Here is a 22,555-nt window from a genome sequence, read left to right as displayed (position 1 = left end):
TTGCAGAGAGCTGGGTCCAGAGGGAAAGGAGTTTTTCCTCAGAAGAAAAAGATTAAGAGGGAGAGGAATAGCAGAAAGAGGACACAGAACAGGACTGGGCAGTATGCGTGGGAGGCAGTACTAATAAATGAGCTTGCATTTTAGGCCACGGTGAAGGACAAGAGGAAGGTGGACAGTTTGTTCCAAGTGAAACTTTGGTGTCAAGTTTTTATTCTATCTCAGTGGATTCTGAATCATGATGCACTGCCTGGGGCATCCAGAGTGATGATGTTCAGTTATTGCTAGTAGTTTCAAGCCCATTCATTCAAAAAATCCTAAATGAATTCCACTACCTGAGGCTATGGGCATTGCACGCATTCTTTTGGAGCTGTAGGTGATAGAGTTGTAGCTCAAAGAATGGTGCGCTTGGGGAAACTAAAAGAGCCTTCCGCCAGTGACGGCAGCTCCCTAGGGGTTCAGTGCAGGACTTCAAAGGGCCTGTGATCATCCTGATGCTGTGCAAAACATTGTGAACATGTGCGTTTCCCTGGGCCAGAGGCATATAATTTACATCATCTTCTTAAAAGGATATATAACCTAAAAAATGGTTAAGATTCACTGCATCTAGTCTAAAATCCTGATTTTACAAGCACTGATAATGAGGCCTGAAGATATATTGAAGTCCTAACCTCTGGTACCTCAGAATATGACCTTTTTGGAAATAGCTTGTTGCAGATATAATTAGTTAAGATCAGGTTGTATTGGAAGAGGGTGGGCCTGTAGTGCAATATGACTAGTGTCCTTATAAGAAAAAGCAAATTTAAGGGCACCTGGGTGGCTCAGGCGGTTAAGCGTTGGACTTCAGCTCAGGACATGATCTCACGGTTCGTGGGTTCAAGCCCCATGTTGGGCTCTGTGCTGACAGCTTAGAACCTGGAGCCTACTTCAGAGTCTGTGTGTCCCTATCTCTCTGCCCCTCTCCCACTTGTGCTCTCCCTCTCTGTCTGTGAAAAATAAATAAGCATTAAAAAAATTTAAAAAGAAGAAAAAGAAAAAAGAAAATTTGGGCCCAGAGGCATGCAAAGAGGAAAGTTGATGTAAAGACACACCGGGAGAATAATGCCATTTGAAGACAGAGGCACAGATTGGAATGATGCATCTACAAGCCAAGGAGCAAGGATTTTTAGCTGTTACCACAAACTAGGAGAAAGGCAAAGACAGATGTTCCCTCAGAGCCTATGAAGGAACAAGCCCTGCCTACTAGAAGCTAGAAGACACAAGGAAGGATTCTTCCCTGCAGGTTTGAGGGGGAACGTGGCCCCATCAACACCTTGACTTCAGACTTATGTGCTCTAGAGGACTTCGACAATAAGTTTCTCTGGTTTTGAACTGTCCAGTCTACCTTGGGTGCAGCGGCTCTAGCACTCTATTCCAGTGCCCTTCGCAGTTAAGCAGTTTAGAACTTGGGATGGGATCCGAGTGCCCTGCTTCATTCTTGTTCTGCCCCAGTAGTGAGCTACTGTCAGTATCTCATACTTAGTTTTTAACAAAAGTATTCTTACAGTCTTCTTTCATTGCCTTGAACCAAGCTTTCATTCACTTTAAAAGTAGTTTGTCAGGCAAGTAGAGTATTCAACCACTTAATAGATTTCCTACAAACGTTGCATTTTTTTGAGGCTTCAGAGATTCAGCCCAACCTCCACGTTTAGAAGTTAGGAAGCCAGATCAGGACCATAGGGCTAGTGCAGGCTGGTTCTTACATCACCTTTTCCGTTCCTCAAGCCCTACCTTGATTTTATGAAGTATAAATAAAATTTCATATTGGAAGAATAACAGTATGAACATTATATAGATTTTAAAATTTAACCATTGAAATGATGGGGTCAAATGGCTGTTCTTTGAATGAAACTTTTGCTTTACTACAGATACATGGTATCCATTTCTGAATAATTCCCAAACATTTTAATAAAACCATCACGTTTACTTTCTTATGTGTTATAAGAAGTGGTTTTTTTTAATTCTTTGCTGGATTATGCGGATTAAGTTTGTGTATATTAATAAAGGTTAGGAGATAAGGAAATCTGATCATGAACCATTACTCCTGCAATAGTTTATTAATACCCATACTCTCATCACACTATTGTTTTTACTGACTTATTCTGTACTGAAAGAAAGTCACTCGTGTGGTTCCCTCCTTCCCCTGGCTCTATCTGCCTAAATGGTGCTTCTGTTTTCAGGTCTAGGGCAAGACAGCTTTTTCCCAAACTTTCCCCATTATTCTAGCGCATACTGACCTCTCGCTTTTGCATTCCTATAAGATTTTAATCAATACAATTCAGCATAGCATTTAATTATACTCCATCTTATGTTGTTCTTTCTTGCATGTTAGTCCCATCTTCGAAAGTAGATTTTTTAGCTCTTCAGGACCAGAACCACATGTGTTACAGTTCTTCCCTAACCCTCAGAGCATCTGAAGCTTTTCATGTGCTCAGTATATGGGGTGATCTCAGATGGAAGGGTACCCTGGAGACCTGGGGTGGGTTGGTGGAATGGATATGTATGCAGTAATTGCTGAGAAGACAGAAGAAACTCTTAGAATATGAATTCAAATAGATTTTTTAAAATACACTTTTCAATATGGCTTTTGTAAAGAAAGCATTGTCTACTTTTTAAGTATCTAAAAATTTTTACATTTGTTTTTTATTGATTTAATTTTTATTAGCACCAAAGAAAAACATTTTCCCTCATTTACAATATACCATACCTTTTATTTGTCTTGTAAATTGCATTAATAGCTAAAATACTATAATCAAATTCTTTTAACAGTAGATTTTCCTAGCTAGAAAGTAACTCTTAAATGTTATTGTCTCTTTTAATTTACCTTCGCTCTGAATACTTTGTAAATGGAAAACTTTCCTTCTTGGTACTTCTACCCACTTCCTACCTTGTTTTTTCGCCAACGTAAACATGTCACAACACTGTAATTTTCCTGGGTTTTCTGTAGGGTGTCTTTAGCCATTCCTTGGTCTGGCCTGGCATGGCAATTGTGTCATCTTGGTAGTTTGAAACTGTGCCTTTTTATTTCATTTTAGATCTCTACTAACTCTTCAGCAGCTACCTGTTTCTCTGCCAGTGTTTCCATCTGTCCTACCCCAGAATTTCTGTTTCTCTATTTTCTTGTTAAGATCATGTTCCGTATTATACTGATGTCAAAATGCAATTTATTTCAACTACAAATTGAATTTATTTGTCTTTTCTGGAAAAGCTTTACCCAACCTCGGTGACTAAGAAACAAAGGCTCTCTTAAATTACATAGTAGTGTGTCACAGAGTTTTTATCAAAACACAAATTAGTGGTCTTATTTTTAAAGGAGTGTTTAAGCACTTCCTGACTGCCAGCTCTCTTCCCACTCAGACATTAAATATTGCCAGTCACTTTATGACCATCTCAGATATGAGTATTAATATAACCCTTTGAATTACAAATACCATTTATATTACTTTATATTTTAGTTTAAAAATTTTCTAAAATCTCACTAACAGGCTGATACATAATAGTAGCACATTTTTTTATGGTTAGATTTTTTTCAATAGACTTTTTCTTTAATGTTTATTTTTTTGGGAGAGATAGAGACAGTGCAATCAGGAGAGGGGGGAGAGAGAGAGAGAGAGAGAGAGAGAGAGAGAGAGAGAGAGAGGGAATCCCATGCAGGCTCCATGTTGTCAGCACAGAGCCCAGTGTAGGGCTTGAACTCAAAAACCACAAGATCATGACCTGAGCCAAAATCAGGAGTCAGCTGCTTAACCAATGAGATACCCAGGTGCCCCACTAGACCTTAGTTTTTAAAGAAATTTTCGGTTCACGGCACGGTTGAGCTGAAAATACAGAATTCCCAGATACTCCCACCCCCACATACACAACAGCCTACCCCACTGTCAGCATCCCTCACCACGGTGGTGTATTTGTTATAATCAAGCCTATAGTGACACATCATTATCACTTAAAGTGCCTAGTTTACAACACTATTCACTCTTGATGTTATACCTTCTGTGGGTTTGGACAAATGTATAGTGACATCTGTTCATCATTCTAGTAGTATCTGATAGTTTCCCTGCCCTAAAAATCCTCTGTGCTCTGCCTCTTCATCTCTTTGGCCCCTGTAACCCATGACAACCACTGATTTTTTTTATTGTCTTCATAGTTTTACCTTTTCCAGAATACCATATAGTTGGGATCATACAGTACACAGCCTTTTCAGATTAGCTTCTTTCACTTAGTAATACCCATTTGAGTTTTCTCTTTGTCTTTTTATGGCTTGATAGCTAATTTCTTTTTAGCTCTGAATGATATTCCATTGTCTGGTTATACCACAGTTTATCCACTCACCTACTAAAGGATATCTTAGTTTCTTCCAAGTTTTGGCAACTATGAATAAGGCCACTACAAATATCAGTGTGCAAGTTTTTGTGTGGACGCGAGTTTTCATTTCATTTGGGTAAATCTCAAGGAGGCTGATTGCCAGATAGGATGGTAAATGTCAGGAACTCAGTTGAGCTGGGCAGAAGAGAGACCTGAGCTATTAGGTGTTAGAGTATCCAATTAGAGAAACAAGTCAAAAATGGAAGAGTTAAGCCTTTAATCACTGTGGTGATATAAGCGAGAGTCAAAAACTGGAGAAAATGTCAACTCCATCTGCTTCATTTCACCCATGGAATGGTACATTGGTTGAGGGTCAGATAGATCAGCATATATGTGGGGTCATCTCACTGTTGAGGGAGCCCTGAACAAAAGATTCTGGTAGTTTAAGGACCCTGAGATGGCTGTGGTTTGGGGGTAGGGTTGGGTGATTGAGGTGGAAAGACTCAAAATGGAAAAGAACTGGGTGCTAAGTCAAATGAAGAAAAATGTTTTCAAGAGTTCTTCCGACCCTCATAAGAGGTCCTGGCAGAAGCACCTGAAAAGGACCTGTGCCCTAGAGCTCAGATAAAGAAACCTAGGAATGAAAGCACCAGGGCTAGGAATATAAACATGTGAAAGATAATGCTGGCTAAGTTGGCCAAGACATTGACTGCATATCCTTTCAGAGACTAGAGTGCCCTGGCTATGCACCATGTCTGGTGTGGGGTGGACCATTTCCCCCTGTGACCTATCAGGTAGAAGTTTTTGTATTAGTCAGAGTTCTCCAGAGAAAAAGAACCAATAGAATATAAATTCAGATATAATGAGGACACTTATTATAGGAATTGGCTCCCTCAGTCATGGAGGCCTGGAAGTCTCACCATCAGTCATTTGCAAGCTGTAGAACCAAGAAAGCCAGTGGTGTAATTCAATCTCAGTCTGCAAGCCTGAGAACTAGAGGTCCTGTGGTGGAAATCTCGGAGTCCAAAGGCTTGAGGATCAGGAGCTCTGATATCCAAGGGCAGGAGAAAATGGATATTCCAGCTCAAGAATAGAGAAAGAATTCACCTTTTCTTCACCTTTTTGTTCCATTTGGGACCCCAATGGATTGGCTGATGCCTACTGTTTTTAAGGGCAAATCTCTTCACTCAGTCTACTGACTCAGATACTAATCTCTTCCAGATACATACTCACAGACACACCCAGAACTAATCTTTTGCATAATATTTGGGCATCCTATAGGCCAAATTGATACATAAAATTAACTATCATATCTTTGTAATTGCCTGTGATCAGACCTGAAAAATCACAACATAATTGCTAAACTATCTTCTAAAATGGCTATAACCACTTTTCATTACCTTCAATGAATGAAAGTTCTCGTAGCTCCACATTGTCACCAGCATTGGGTGGTGTCATTGTTTTTGATTTTGACCATTCTAATATGTATCGCATTGTCTGTAATGTCAGGTTTTTTTGCTTGAAAATAATTTTAATTTCTGCAACTACAGGAATGGAGTTATGAAAGGATAATTATTCTCCTAGTGACATTCTATTTCATGTTCAGAATCATAGTTCATACCCTATTCTGGCCTTTTACAAAGGGGAGGAAGTAGTCTTCTCTCCTAATGCCCAAATCTTGCCTTTCCATGTTCTTACTCCCATCCCACATTTTCCCCTCGCCCTAGAAAGCCATATAACAGATGGATTCAGGAACTCTAGGATAACTTAAATGGGCAAAAGCCAACAAAATTATATCCATCACTGGAATCTTACCCAGAAATATTCAAGATTCCATGTCTATCTGTTGCTGTCAAAATACAATGTGAGTAGTCCTGCAAGTTGACTAGAGCCATTCTGTCTGATGATTAGAGAAAAGGAGATGGTGATCTTGGGTTTCCTGACTACTAACTTCCCCAGCTTTTTCACTTAACCTTCTTCCTTACCTTTCCCCACTCCGTTGCCTCCTCACCTAGATTCTTCTTCCCTGGTATCAGCTTCATCTGCCCAGATGCTGAGTAGAAATATCATTAAAGAAGTAATGAAAGATATCAGACATGAGATGTTATACTGATACCCTGCATTTAACCCTGTTGCTCCTGAAACCCCATTAAAATAACATAAACCCATGGGACCCAGAGAATTAGGAAGGAGATTACAGAGATTTTGGAAGCAGCAAATCAGATGGGTGAATGATAACTGACAGATCTGAGAAGGCTCAATACAAATTTGATCATGGAGGAAACCAAGAAATAATCCATAAAATTCCTAAAAGTATAGATATTGGCAGTGTTAGGTATCTCTGAAAATTGGTAGAGGAAGGGAAAAGGTTAAGACTAAAAAACAAGGGGTACCTAGGTGACTCAGTGGGTTAAGCGTTTGACTCTTGATTTCAGCTCGAGTCATGATCTCATGAACTGTGAGATCAAGCCGCAAGCTGGATTCTGTGCTGACAGCACAGAGCCTGCTTGGGATTCTTTCTCTTTCTGTGCCCCTCACGGGCTCATGCTCGCTCGTGCACGCTCTCTGCCTTTCTCGCTCTGTCAAAATAAATAAATATATATTTTTTTAAAAATCTAAAAACAAGAACTGGTTGAAAGTCTATTTAAGAAGCTGTTATATACTCAGATCTCCAACCTGTACCTCCAGGATTTATCCTGGAGGCAGTAAAATGGAGGATCTCCGGACTAAGGACTCAGGGAGTTTCAGTAAACATGGAGCCCAGCAGTATTCTTTACCATGTTCAGTGTTCCCAGAACACTAAAACCAGACTCTCTCCCTCTGTACAAAGTTTGGGGGATTCTTCTCTGGCAAAACCCAAGAAAAATGCCTAAAGGTCTAGGCTCAGGGATTACTCAAGAATGACCTGTGTAAAGCCTAGAGTTAACAGACCTACCCATCAATGCACAGACACCTTCAAGTTATCTCTGTACTACCCCACTCTTAGACATGACCAGATAGCCAGAAATCACTGAACATTTGAGGAAAACATCAAAATGAAAGCAGAGATCTAAACAAGCAGCCGGGAGAAAAAAACAACTGTGAGTACACAGAGACTATATAGGGAGGAGGAAAAGACTCAGAGAACTAAGAAAAACATAATTCAAAGGAAAAAGTGTAATTGGAAGTTACAATATGAAAATAAAGGTGGTTGGAATATAAAACTGAAAAAGTATCCCAAAAAGTAGCACATAAAATAGATTTAGAAAATAAAAAAGAAAATTAAAGGATCTGGCCAGGAGATCCAACATCTAGATAATGAGATTTCTTTTAATAGAGAAAGAGAGAAAGAGAAGAAAGACATAACAAACACAGGATAAACAAACAAAAAAGAAAAACAGAAGGGAGAAAATCATCAGTGAAGCAATTAAAGAGAAACTTCCAATTGAACAGAAAAACATGAGTTTCTAAATTGAAAGGTCCATTATATCTGAAAATACATGCAAATTAAGGTACACTACTATGAATTTAGATGGGGGGGGGGTGGAAAAGATAAAGTGGTCACATAGAAGAATGTGAATTAGAATGGTTTGAGACTTTTTCACTGGAAGACAAAATACTCTGGAACAGGGCTCCCAATTTTCTGAAGGAAAAGTATTAACAGCCTGGAATTCTGTACCTAGCGAAACAATTAAGTGTCAAAATAAAATCTTTCAAACAGAGAAGCTTTCAAAAAATTTCCTGTCCTGTCCCTAAAGCTTTTAGAGGATGTGCTCCACCAAACTGAGTGTATAAAGCTAGAAAGAAGCTAGGTACTCTAGGAAGTAAGGATACAGCACTTGCAAGAGGTAAAGGGCCTCCCCAGGATGAGAGAACAGGCCAGAGAGCTCCTGATAAATTTCCTCAAAAAAAATAAAATGTAAAAAAAAGAAAGAAATTGACAGAAATACCTAAAAATTGATTTGACTTTTTGAAAATGGATATATACAACTGGAATAGTGTTTAAGGTCAAACTTGTGTTAAATAACTACATGACATGGCAAATGGAAAAGGAGACAGTTATAAACCCCAGGAAAGAAAAGAGGTTGTGGAAAAAAATAATTTCTACAAATAATTAAAAGTCACTGTATTTTTGAAGTAACCTTACTATGTAAATTCGTTAACATTTTTCTTGATAATTTCTTACTGTCTGTTCTGTCATATGCACACATTGCCCAAATTTAGTTGCATACAAAAATCGCATTTTTCCAGCAATTTCTGCCCATTGTACCCCTCTGCCCCTTTCCTACTTCAAGTATTCATCTTCTCCCCTCTGTAGTATTACCAGGAACTTGAGCTGACCCCCTGCATCTTGTCCCTCTTTTCCTCCCTCCACTGACCACTCTGTGCTGGCATTAATCTTTCTAAAACCAAATGTGATTACATTACTTCAGTCCTTCCGTGAGGGTTAACGAACACAGAGTGAAATCTGAACTCCATCCCCTGTGTACAGGCTAAGACTGCCACTTGCTCCCATGCCTCCATTTCTCTGCAGCACTCCGCCATCGGGCAACTCAGCGTCCTGCTCTGTGGTCTTCGATTTGCTGGCTGGTACTCTCTGCCTTTGAGGCCTTCCACCCTGGGAGCTGTCCCAGCCCTTCGCATGTGCCATTGTTACCAGCTGCCTCCTATGTTGCAGTCAGTCTTATGCTTGTCTTCCACCATGCTATCAAGAGAAAGCTGAGATTGTATCTTATTTCTCGTCACGTCCGTAACACTTAACTCAATGTATGGAACAAAATAGGTATTTAATAAATGCTAGTTAAATAAGTGAATCATGAAGGGCAACAAAAGAAAGAGATAATGTCAACACTTCTCAAATATCTTCTGTACCTCCACCATTTCTACTGACACATCTGTATTTCTGAGTAAGGAATTAAAAATCATGAAGCAATGAAATAAAACGTACCTATATCTATATACCTGTATTCAGATTAACAAATAATTGATTAAAAACCTGACCTATGGTTTTCCTTCATTTGGATCAAAATTGAGAGGCAAAAACTATAAATCAGGCTTATTAAACATGAGTCTCTAAATTGAAAAGGTTCATTATATATTAATTTTTTTTATTTTAGAGGAAGAGAGAGAGAGAGCAGGGGAGGGGCAGAGAGAGAGAGAGGAAGAGAGAGAATCCCAAGCAAGCTTCATGCCCAGTGTGGAGCCCAATGCAGGGCTAGATTCCACAGGATCATGACCTGAGCAGAAATCAAGAGTTGGACCACCTGAGTAACCCAGGTGCCCCTCTTTGTGGAAGTTTTAAACAGAGTTCTGATTTTTATGGAAGTTGTACATGTACATACTTTAAAAAGTCAAATCATTCTATAAGGCTGGTTACAAAATTAACACTTGCTCCCAGTCCCCAGGCCCATGTGCTTTCTTTTAGCTGACCAAAAAAACATTTGCCTTCCGTATTGTAAAGAAAAAAAAAAAATCCTAATGTTACTAACTCTCACTTTAAATGTTGTCTACTGACTTCTCATTCAAGAAAACGAAGCTTTAACTCATCCTTAGCACTGAAGGCCAACCCCTGCCAGCCCCCACATCACAAATGCATTCCTTATCTCCCTACCCCTATGACATTATACCATAATTTTGGTTAAATCAACTTTAACCAGAGGCAAATGTTATTACAGCTGAGCAATACAGTGTATCATAACTATACTCACACCCTATCCACTGCCAATTCTCTACTCAGATACTTGTTTACTTACTACCTTTCATTTGACAACACTGTATGTTTAAAGATATAAAGTCTTGAGTAGAGATCTCTTAGGTTGTTTGATCTCTGATTAAAATAAATTCTGTTTAAAGCGTATTAAGCTTGGAGCGCCTGGGTAGCTCAGTTGAACATATGACTATTGGTTTCAGCTCAGGTCATGATCAGTTCGTGGATGTGAGCCCCACATTGAGTTCCGTGCTGACAGTGAGGAGCCTGCTTGAGATTCTCTCTCTCCCTCTCTCTCTCTCTCTGCCCCTCCCTGCTCTTGCATGCTCGCTCGCTCTCTCTCTCTCAAAAAATAAACATTTAAAAAATCGTTATAAAGTGAAGCAATAAGAGGAGCACTTTTATTTTTTATTTTTATTTTTTAAATGTTTATTTTTGAGAGAGAGAGCGCAAGCAAGGGAGGGGCAGAGAGAGGGAGACACGGAATCCAAAGCAGGCTCCCAGCTCTGAGCTGTCAGCATAGAGCCCGATGTGGAGCTCAAACTCATGAACCAGGAGATCATGACCTGAGCTAAAGTCAGACACTTAACTGACTGAGCCACCCAGACGCCCCAAGAAGACCACTTTTTAAAGTTTTTTTTTTTTTTTTCTGGGAGTGCCTTGGCTGCTTCAGTCAGTACAGCATTCAACTCTTGATCTTGGGGTTGTGAGTTTGAGACCCACGTTGGGTGTAGAGAGTACTTAAAAGTAAACTCTTAAAAAAATAAAAAATAAAAAAATAAAAATTTCTAAAGAGTAGGCTACTCTGAATTTGAGATTCTCCTCTTTCCAAAAATCTAATTTAAAATTCTCATATTTCTGAGCAAAATCTACTAGAGAAATAAAGAGCATCCCATTGCTTACAGAAGAGTGTGTGTCCATCTTGGGTTTTGAGGGTGGATGTTGCAGTGATTGACGGCGCTAAGAGCGGCAGTGGTCACAGCGGCAACCAGGGAAGAAGACCCAGAAGGACACAGTCTTAGGAGGATCATAAACACTGGGTGAAAGTCACTTTGTATGGAGAAGGATATTACTCTGTTTTATATTTGGCTTTCTCCAAGACTGAAAAGAATCAAAGTTTCGTTGATTTTATTTACGATTACTCCCTGCCCCAACCTGGTTTTTTGGTCCATCTGAAATCCAATTTTATATGTTGCCATTTTATAACTGGGAAAGTCAAAATAGTAAGGGTTTTAAATAGTGGAAGAGAACAAATGCAATAATTGTTTCTTTTTTCCTTCATGTATTAGGTCTTCGACAAGTATTTTTTCAGAGCACATAGCATTTATTGACTGTCTTCTGCATGCCGGGTAACTTGCGAGACACTTAAAATACACGTTGGCTTTGTTTTCAGTGTAGAGGTAGAATAAATTATTTTAAAGCCTTGAGGTTTTCTTTTTTGTTATTCTTGTTAGCTAATTATTTTTATTTTACATTTAATCCATGATTATTTGATTTATATACCTCTTTATAGCTAACTACAAAATTTATGCCTATTTCTAAATATTTACTATACTTGCCCTTATATACGGAGACCTTTATTTCAGTGTATCTTTGAGGCTTCTCTGTCACTCACAACATAGTTGGTGTTCAGAAGCCATCTGCCCTGTGTCTGAACTTGACCTCTGTACATGGATACTCCTGTCGTGACATTTTCTGCTAGGAGTGCAGCAATGTGTAAGATATAGCGATGGAGAATGAGGCTGTCAGCTACACAGACCTGGGTTCATTCAGTGCTGTCTCTGCCATTCAGGAGCCCAGTGGCCTTGAATGTGTTGTTCATCCTCTCTGCACTGCTGTCTCCTCATCCACAATGTGGAGTTGATGACCACAGGTTCCTTAGTAGGGATTAGCAGGACTCGCAGGATATTTGTATAATGTATGGCAAGTTGCCAGGCACATTATAGATGCTTAATAAGTGATAGCTATTACTTTTTTAATTTTAGAGAAATTAAAGGAAGTCTACATTTAGTTTTGTGTTCTTTGGTAGTTGTTCCCAGTCCATTTTGTCAACTTGAGAAAATAAGTATATCTGAATATAAAATTAAGTAATTAGAATAAAGTGTTTTATTTGCGAGTTTTACAATTGTAGGTACAGTTAACTTTGAATTATATGTAAGTTATTTAACCATATTGCTTTAGGCTTTCTCAAAACAATATCGTCCTCTGATTATCTTTACTGATTTCATTATTTTTTTGTTTTCTTATTACTGGAGAAACTATTTAAACCAGCTCCCTTAGACACCTCCAGAACAGCCGTGTGCCATGTAGAGGTAGAGACAGAGAAGTCAGCTCTGCTTCGTGCGGAGGGAGTGCCATTCAGCAAGAATTAAACAAGATGGGAAACACACTACCTTGCATCTGTGCCACCCTTATAGGAACCCTGCGCGTAGTATAAGCATCATTATCTGTTTTATAAATGGGAGAAATAAAGCTCATGATGTTAAGCGCCTTGCCTAGGTCACACACGGAATAAGCGAGCATTCTGAAGTAGATCTAATCTAGATTCTAACTTAGATCATCTGATTCCAAATCCAGTCTGTTTTCCTAGGTACCACTTACATTTGTCTCCATCGTCTCCGAGTGAGCTCTTCAGGGTGTGCAGCTTCGGTACTTTGTTTTGAAAGCATATATGTACTTGGTTTCAAATGCAGGGAGATAGCAAAAATCAGCCTTTTTACTTGTTTTCCTGTGTCACTGCCCTGCTCTGATAGAATAAGCACTAGAGAAGGAACAGCACTGCAGATGAGTTTCTCTCGTGCAACAACAATCTGCTGTAAAGATCAAAACTAAGTTCTTATTCAGTCAGATCCCTGCTATTTTGTTTGTAAACCAGCTTGTGTTATTCTCTCTTGCCTACTCTTAATTGGGCACAGCAATTCAAAATGGACTTAATGCCTCGCGTATGCAATTGCAAATTAAAAGTGCTCTAAACGTGCAAGTTTTCATTAATAGATATAGTATTATCTGAAGACAGTGGGCTATAGGGGAGGTAAAACTTTACCTACACTCATTTAGGTTTTCAGCTGCATTCTTTAACAAAAAAACATATTAGTGAGAAAAACAGAAGTTTATTAACATCTATCTTATTATACGATTAGATATGTGTTAATTATATAATCATATTTTAATGTTATTTTAATCTTAATAAAATATTTATAATTATATAATTAATACATATTGACATGTATATAAAAATGTGTGTCTCATTTGTATTTGGTACTCAGGGAATAATGAGCAAATCTCAAAGATACGGCTTTAGAATTTAGGATTAAATACTGTCTTAATAAAGAAAGGGGAGAGAGGATGTAGATCTCAAAGAGGAAAATAAATGATTTTTAGGAAAGACCGTGGACCGTTAGAAGAACAGATGAGAGGTATGAGTTTGTGACAAAGTTTGTCCTGGGGGAATTTATGACCATTGACTTCCTTTCGGAGGATTTATCTTTAGGCAGATAAGGGGAGTTCAAAGAAAGCCTCACTCTGTTTTTGTTGTTTTTCAAGTGCCTATAGCTCAAAATAATCAGTATACCAAAGGGACATATTTGGGGGTGGCATGTCCGGAACTCCCATAGCAGTATTTCACTTCACAAATTTGCACGTCACCCTTGCTCAGGGACCACGCTGACTCTGTATCGGTCCAGTTTTAGCACATGTACTGCCGAAGCGAGCACTCTACAGCAGTATTTCAGCTGGCATGTTCTGCTATGCTTCAGAGCTCAGATTCATTTGCAATTATATCCCTAGTGCCAGTGCCTAGCGGTCTCTGTGTGTCCAGGATATAGTAGATGCTCAGGAAGTGTTCATCACATTCAGTGTCTGGGTGGATGAAAGGGAGAAATGAGAGAAAGAATGTTAGCTCCTTCTTTCACTCTGCAAGTAGGATATTATTAACGCATTAGTTGGCTTCCCTTACATGTTTTACAGCTTCTGACGGCTTCAAAAGTTCTTTCAAGTTGTAATAACAGGACTGTTGCCCTTGTCCCTCCAAATAAGTGCCTGTCTATATCAGGCCATTCTAGAGACAGGGTTATGCTGACCATCCAGGCTGCTTAAAACTGCTACAACAAGGGTAGTAATACTAACTGGCTTTTCTGTTTGCAGTGACTATTGCATTCATTATGGCATCTGAATTTTAAAACAACTGCCTTTTCAAAACAAAGCCATGTATTAGAGCGCAGACCCTGTAGCTAGATTTCTGAATTTCAAATCTTGCACCGCTACCAACTCACTGTGCGGTTTGGGCAAATGATTCAGCCTTTCAAAGTATTAGTTTTCTCATCTGTAAACAGGGATGATAACTATACCCTTATAATAAGATAGTCATAGAAATTAAATGAGATAATGTAGGGAAAATTCTTAGCATAGGGCCTGGTCTCAGAAAGCCTTCGATAATTTTTTGTCATCTTAGTGGTAGTCATAATAATAACTGCTTCTTGTTACACATCTGCCCTTCTTCGCTTTAATTTTCTACAGAGTAAGGACTGTGTTTTGTTTATTTCTGCCTCCCCGCCCAACATGGGGCTTATCATGAGTTAGGTACTCAACAAATAACTATTGGATTGAATAAAGCAGGCAGATAATTTTTTTTAACAGGAAGTTGTGTTCCAAATGACTGAGTTTAAGCTCGGAGAGGTTACCAACAGGTTTTGAGCAGCTGCTATAAATCAGCCATACAGTATGTCCTTTAATCTTAAGGCAACTTTATGAAAGGTTCATATGGTGTCCCAGAATTCAAACCCACATCGTTGAGTCCCGAGCCCAGAACCATTCCCACAAAACCCTCCTGCCTCTCTTACAAAATATACAAGAATTTTTTCCGGGTCATTATATACTAGTATATAATCATTATAGTATTTGGGTAAGTATGAATTGATTATCTAAGTTTTATTCATTTGTTAGATCTCAAAGAAAAAACTACATGGAAGCATTATACTGTTCCCAGCCTGCTAGCTTTTTGAATTCTAGAGAAAAAAAGGATAACAGGTAACTGAATGTGAATATGACAAAATGAACGAATAAGGAGAGAGTAGTCTGAACAGATACAGAAAGGGTAGGATAAGTGAGTGCTTTACAAATGAAAGCAGATGTATGAAATTACAAGCTGTCAGATCAGCAACGGAAATGAAGATGATAAAGTGGTTCCTTACATAGATTATAATTATTCATTTTGCCCAGTCCTGTCTCCTTTCCCCATAATGTTCATGGGAAGGGGGAGGGGGTGAGAAGCTGTTGCAAAAAATGTTGCTTCCAACAAAAGAAGAAAAAAAAATCTAAGAATCGAGGGTATTTCTGATCACAAACAATTGTTTATTTTGTGATTTATGTTGTTTCTATAGAATCAGTTGTTTTCCTATGGAATATTTTTCAACTGCTTGTTCTGATTAATGAAAAGGATTCGGTTGCAACAACAGGAAGTTGTAACTGTAAAGTTTCTTCACAATCAGTGCTGTGGAGGCAGTCAGTGTGGCTTACAAAACAAGCGTCATCAATGGGCAAGACTGTGACAGCCGTGGCAGATGGATTGCCAAGAAATGAAGTAGTTTACATAGACCTGCTTGAAAAGATGTGTTTAATAATTGCGCCCATAATTAGGTTGATTTGGGAAAAAAAATTAAATGACAGTCTAAGGAACACAGTTAGGCTTATCTATGAAGATTTTGACATTTTTCCTCCAAGAAATGCTGCATGGATACTCTACCTAAATTTCTCATTACCTTTAGAAGAAAATAATTGAAAGAAATTAGATTTTTTAAAACTTTGAATTACGTAATATTTATATATAAAAGAATAAATGTAACATATGTAACTTATGGAGCATAATTAAGGTAAATATTATTTTATGATAATTTTAAACTGGTTCTTTCCCATTCATAAGATTTTTGTTACTAATTTCTAAGCAGCAAAACTAGAGACATTTAAACACAGACATATAAATGGCAATAAATATGCATGCTTCTAAGAGTTTATTTATATTGCAAACGTACACATCTCGATATCTGAAGCTCTTCTTCCAACACCCCCTGAGGATAAGTACTAGATATTAGATTGCAGTTAACAGTACAGTGTGCTGCTTCAAAGGCCATTTGGTAAAGATCCCTTTCCCCATTTCCTTTTATCAAATTAATTGAGTTATTGGTTTGCTTTCTTTGAATCTAAGTTGTTATTTTTTTACTCTCAAGTAATGCAAACATCTTAAACAGTATTGCTTCTGAATTTTTTTTTTCCTCCTATTTAGTGATCTCTAGTAACTACCAGACCTGTCTTGGCCTTCTGATGCATTACCCACTAATTGGGGATGTACACTCACTGATTCTTAAGGCTCTGTTCCTTCGAGATCCAAAGGTAAGATTTCCAAATAGAGTATGCACAATTTTAAGTTGGGTGAAAAATTGGTTTCTCAGTACAGCTCCAAGAATTGCTAATGGGGAATTTGTCTAATGACAGAGGAATTGCCTAATGAAAGAATGTGTCTAGAGTTGTAGGCAAAACTCACATATCTCACTGGCTAGCAACTTAGCAGGTAAATTAAGTGGACGTTGCCCTGAGAAACTGGAACACCTATCTCTTGTCCCTCAGAAGGTTGTTCTGCCCTCCTCCTTCCTCACAACTCAAAGAATAGTTGAGCAACTACTTCTCCTTATAGCCACACTTCATTATCATGGGTACTCCTCACAGGGACTGAGATAGAGCCTCAGGGGCCATGTGTTCATTAGAGCTATCAAAAGGACTGTTTCTGTAAGAGTTTATGATACAATGAAATCATTCCATATTATGAATATGTATTTTTTATTTTTTGGGTGAAGAGTAACCTAGTAAAATAAAGGCTTAAACAGACTTTAATGCTGATTTCTCTATTTGAACTTAAAGCAAGCCACCAAAATTTTCTTTACACTTCAGAGAAAAAGTGTGCTCTTTTACAACTAATGTTATATTTCTTGAAAATAAGAACATTTAATGATCTAAAAAAATCTGTGAATCCTTGATGCTTTTGAGCCAAACAAAAATATTGGATGAAGTATCAGAGAGAGAGCTTCAAACACGAGTATGAGAATGCCAGGCATTGGGTGGTAATCCCAGCCTTTGGCTCTTTGGCAGAATTCCCAACAGTCATGTTGGCAGTTGTCGAACTGTCTTTGAGTCAGTCTGTCTGTGGATCCATTGCCAAAGCTCTGTCTGATCGACTTGGGCCTCCAAGTTTAACGTAAATTTTAATTCTAAAGGATTTCTGCTTTCTCCTGGGCTGTTGACTTCAACATTTGAGTATGACCTCTATTTATCCTTTGATAGATTTAAAAGATTTTATTTTCTTGTGTCTATATCCATTTTTCTATAAAAATATGCAATTTTATATCATTTCTCCTATGCAAAATTTCATTAAGTGTCAGAAATATAATCCATCATTTCTCTGATACTTAAGATAGCATATATATATATATATATATATATATATATATATATATATATATTTTTTTTTTTTTTTTTTCTGGTAAGGCTCAGGAGTCTGACTATAAAATCAGAATTTCCATATTTTTACGTATTTTTCTATATAAATACCCATAATTATGAAATATCTATAAAATGAGTAAAGAATGAGGTTGCTGGTCAATGAGGTATATGAGTTTTGGTCTATAAACTTAAGGTAAGCTCTATCAGTTCAGCATTAGGAATTCTTAGAAACATACAGAGTGGGGAAAACACTGCTAAAATAACTCTTTGAATTCTCTACTTATATGATTTATTTGGTTTTACTGAAGGGAGAAGTGAATATGTTATCTAAACCTAGTGATCTTAGTAATTTTTCCCTAGTTAAATATGGTTGATCTCGCTATGAATCATCCACTCTTCTTGTTCCAGAATTCTATACAATAAATCAATCAGTGTTATTAATGGAATCTATGATTTTAATAGAGTACTTTTTATCTCAAAGGTATTATACAAGTATAATGAAGCCAATTCTATAAGCTTTAAATTTATTCTCTCTAAGGATTAAGAGAAAAAAATAATATCATAAGTATCTTAAAAAAAAAACAAAACAAAACCGTAAGTATTCCATTCCCCACTTGTACATTCAGAGTCTTACTAAGTAAAAACATTATCAAGATAATGGCCAAAAATGTAGGACCTTAAATTGGTACTTCTGAGACAGAAGAAATTGGTCAGGAGGAAGGAGTCATGTTTAAAAGGCTGTTGAGAGCAAGTTTGTAGAATAATATCTATAGGAAAGATAAAGAAAGCTGTATAGTATTAAGGGGCTTTCACATGGCTAACCAGCAAGGTGATAATTTTAGTTACGGAGCAAGGAGACTGAATTAGGAATCGGGATACGGGGTCAAATCTTGACTCTGCCAACAGCTATCCCTGTGATTTGGGGAAATTCGTGCTTGCTGTCTTGGTCTTCCCGATAGGGATGAATTAAATTATCTCTAATGACCCACTCAGCCAGAGCTCCTATGGCCACAGAGCACTGACTTACAATGATCTAATAAGGTCCAATACAGGGGACACCTGGGTGGTTCAGTCAGTTAAGCATCCAGCTCTTGATTTCGGCTCTGGTCATGATCTCATAGTTCATGAATTCGAGCCCCACATTGGGCTCTGCACTGACAGTACGGAGCCTGCTTGGGATTCTCTCTCCCTCCCTCTCTCACTGCCCCTCTTTCAAAATAAATAAACTTAAAAAAAATATTTTAAAGATCCAATCCAGTGCTACAGAGGTTCAAATAAAAAAAAAAAAAAAAGAATGCAACACAGCAAGTTTATATATAGCACAGATATCCACAAGTGGACAGACTTTTCAGTGTAGTAATGTCAATTATAAAGTAATATAGGAGGCCATTTACACTGAGGAGGAAGAAAAAGAGGGAAAGATGATGCTAGTACCCTGCCCATATCCTCTAAAAATCCAGACATCAGAGTGCTTAAATTTTTTTCTATTTATTATTAACAATGAAACACTTAGAAATACTAGAATCATTCCCAGTTCAAGTAGATCAGAGTAAATATATAACCACATGAGTCTCTGTGAAGCGAACTAGTAGAAGGATGAGATTTGAGGCATGAAAGTACATTTTCCCATAGCCCAGCTCCTTGTGACAGTAGTGTTGAGTGTTGCTGACAGACTCAATAAAATAAAAATAAACAAGGAACTCTGAGCCCCCCAAGTTCATTGCCAGCTTCAGAAAAGCACTTTGTCCCAGTGCTCTCCCTAAATCCCAGTGGAGATTGCTCAACTGAGAATAGACTTTGAAACTAGAGGATGAGACACTGAGCTTTAATTGTTTTATATCAGATGTAGGCTTTACTGTGAAAAGATTTCTCATTTGAACAGACTGAAATAATAGGGCTGTAAACTGTAATAATAGGATCATACTCTTCACGGTTCCCAAGCACTTCGATGTGCTTATTAATTTGGTCCTTACAACAAGCTATGAGGTAGGCAAAGCAGGTTATCTTTCTTCATTCTTTTTCAGTGCAGACAGATTAAGGGTATGTGGCTTTCCCCAGGCTGAAAACTTGTAAGCTTTCAAGCTAGCTAGAATGGCTCCATGACCCTTGTATGTATCCATCCCCTCCTGAGATTCCCAACATACCTTCTGCCTCCTCCAGGAAGCTATTCTCAGGCTCGGATAGGATATGTTTTCCGCTTTGTGTCCCTGTAAGCACCTTGTATTTTAGCTATTTGCTTATTTATTGCATCCATTATTCCTTCTTATGATCCGACTCATTTATTAGCATTTAGCTTTGTGTCCTGCAGTGGTTGGTATTAAGAAATTAATGGTAGGGACGCCTGGGTAGTTCAGTCAGTTAAGTGTCCGACTCTTGATTTAGGCTTAGTTCATGATCTCACAGTTTGTGACCCCTGGGTCAGGTTGGGCTCTGCGCTGACAGTGCAAAGCCTGCTCGGGATTCTCTCTCTTTCTCTGCCCTTCCTCGCTCTCATGTATGTGCTTGCTCTCTCTCTCTCTCTCTCTCTCTCTCTCTCTCTGTCTCTCAAGATTAATAAATAAAATTTAAAAAAAGAGAGAATGGTAGAATTGAACTCTGACTCATTTGCTAAGCGTCTTCCTGTGTACCATACTGACTCTAATCTAGGTGAATCTCACTCAACTAGCATATTTCTGGAACCCATATCCACATTCCATGGAAGCCATCACCAACTGTATATTTGTCAGCTGCCATTTTTATCAAGATGGTTAATGAACCCTACAACCTGAACGTAAAGGGCATCTAGTTCCTGGATTTGCTGTGTGTCAGAATTGTTTGAAAACCTATTACCACCTTCATATGTTATGGAACAAAAAAGACGTAACAAAGTATCTAGTCAGTAACCTCACTTAGACTGTCATAATTTCAGAACTGCAAAGAACCTAGAGATCTAATCCAGCTCCTCTTTTGGTTGATGAACAAACTGAGGATCAAGGTGAAGTTAAGACAGTCATTTAATACAGCTTGTCAGTGGCAGAGCCAACAATTGAACCCAGGTCTTCCAACCACCTTTCCACACAAGAGCTACAGTTTTAAAAATAGTAGAATCCTATTTACTAATATTTGTCATAAATATTATTTAATTTGTAATAGACATTTAATTTGCATCTGTAATAAATGAAACTGCCATGTAAATAAGTGGACCTAGAACTATTTGGAATTTTCTTAAATGTATACTATATAGAGACTAGATGTCAAATAGCTGTTTATAGCATCCTATACTCCGTTCACCATAAATACGGTTCCTATACTTGGCTCTTTTGACCATGATCCTAGTTCCTGTTTTCTTGTCTTTATCATATTAGAACCACTGAGCAGATTTCCAAAAACAATCCACTAAATGGAGTAGAGGGATAGAAGGAGGACAGTCTGAAAAATATGAAGTGATTAAAAAACATTGTTCTAACTAGTTGTTCAAATTCAAAAAAAAATTTAAAAACCCAATTAGAAACAAAAGTCATAGAAAATGTGAACATATTGTGTTCCTTAAATAACCAGATGTTCTCTCCTTCCTGAAGGCAGTAAGGGCTAGGAATAAAAGGTTTAAAACTATTGTTTTAAGTTAACTGTGAATTTTGCAAATCTGTTTTTACCCTTTAGCAAATAAAATTCTAATACGGAAACATAAGCAAAGTAATTTTCATTTTTCGGTGCTCTCTTATTTGTGTTGTGTGCTGAAGTGTTAACCTTATCACAAAGACTTATTACAAATGAAATACAGTACATGGATTAACATTTTAGATTATGCAGTAAGAATTTGACAGCTACTGTTTGTTTTGAAGACTAGAATATTCCCCAAAAAATATTTCTGGTAAGTTTGCAAGCAACCCTTTTAGCAGTGATTGTTGTTGTTTATGGAAGAAAATTGCTAGAAAGAAGACAATTTAATTTCATAGTCATTCTTTTGTACACAGAAACATACTATAAAAATATAGTGTACAATGTTGTTATGCTTGGCCAATTCTGTTTTGGCTTTTATTTGGAGTTATATTAAATTTTGCCTTTTCAAATTATAAAAAGGCTATTCAGATTTCAGATTTTATGCAGCTAATAGGTTTTTACTCTTTTAATTCCAAAAATCCCCACTGTAGATGTAACTTTTTAAAAATACCAGATGACTTTGGTACAGTGTCATCTATCAGAATTGAAAAATGGTGAATGGGGGCGCCTGGGTGGCTCAGTCGGTTAAGCGGCCGACTTCGGCTCAGGTCATGATCTCGCGGTCTGTGAGTTCGAGCCCCGCGTCAGGCTCTGTGCTGACAGCTCAGAGCCTGGAGCCTGTTTCAGATTCTGTGTCTCCCTCTCTCTGACCCTCCCCCATTCATGCTCTGTCTCTCTCTGTCTCAAAAGTAAATAAACGTTTAAAAAAAAAATTTAAAAAAAAAAGAAAAATGGTGAATGGATCCAGGCCTCACTACCAGTCAAGTGACAATGTTGGAAAATGTGCATTACAGTAATGGCATTGTCATTTTTTTTTCCTCTGAGCAATAAAGAACCTAAAAACCACATATACTGACGCTTTCAAGAGAATGCACAGTATCTATTTATTTACTTTTCGTGATGTTCCCATCAGATGTTCTGTTCAGATTTTCCAGTATTAGGGTTTTTTTTTTTAATTTTTTTAATGTTTATTTATTTTTGAGAGAGAGAGAGAGAGACAGAGTACAAGCAAGGAAGGGGCAGAGAGAGAGGGAGACACAGAATCCGAAGCAGGCTCCAGGCTCTGAGCTGTCAGCACAGAGCCCGAAGCAGGGCTTGAACTCACGAACAATGAGATCATGACCTTAGCTGAAGTCGGATGCTTAACCGACTGAGCCACCCAGGCTCCCCTCCAGTATTAGATTTTAATCTGATTTTCTGCTTCAGAAAGAATGCCACTTCTGTTTTCTTTATCCTTTTTTTCCCCTGAAAAGCTAGAGCATTTCTCTGAAAAGTGCCATTCTTTGAGAATCATTTGTTTTTGTGTTTACTCTGTTAGTGCCCCCACCAACATGTTTTTTTTTT

The 22,555-nt window shown here is 37.9% G+C and overlaps 1 protein-coding gene and 1 non-coding gene across 10 annotated transcripts in view; one reads left to right on the top strand and one right to left on the bottom strand.

The window, feature by feature from the left end:
- The window catches only part of TBC1D5 (TBC1 domain family member 5), a 535,872-nt gene that overhangs the window by 400,679 nt on the left and 112,638 nt on the right, over positions 1-22,555 (top strand). For all 9 annotated transcript variants that reach the window (XM_078432387.2, XM_078432389.2, XM_078432388.2 and 6 more), the window contains one exon: positions 16,302-16,408. In XM_078432387.2, coding sequence (XP_078288513.2) covers positions 16,302-16,408 — 107 coding nt within the window. The remainder of the gene's footprint in view (positions 1-16,301; positions 16,409-22,555) is intronic.
- Positions 13,635-13,737, bottom strand: LOC132684450 (U6 spliceosomal RNA). The gene has a single exon (XR_009612670.1). It is a non-coding gene; the product is annotated as a U6 spliceosomal RNA (small nuclear RNA).

Source organism: Panthera onca, chromosome C2, assembly GCF_046562875.1.
Source record: "Panthera onca isolate mPanOnc1 chromosome C2, mPanOnc1 haplotype 2, whole genome shotgun sequence".
Lineage (NCBI taxonomy): Eukaryota > Metazoa > Chordata > Mammalia > Carnivora > Felidae > Panthera > Panthera onca.
The sequence above is the reverse complement of the archived record's forward strand: the minus strand, read 5'-3'. Positions and strand labels throughout refer to the sequence as shown.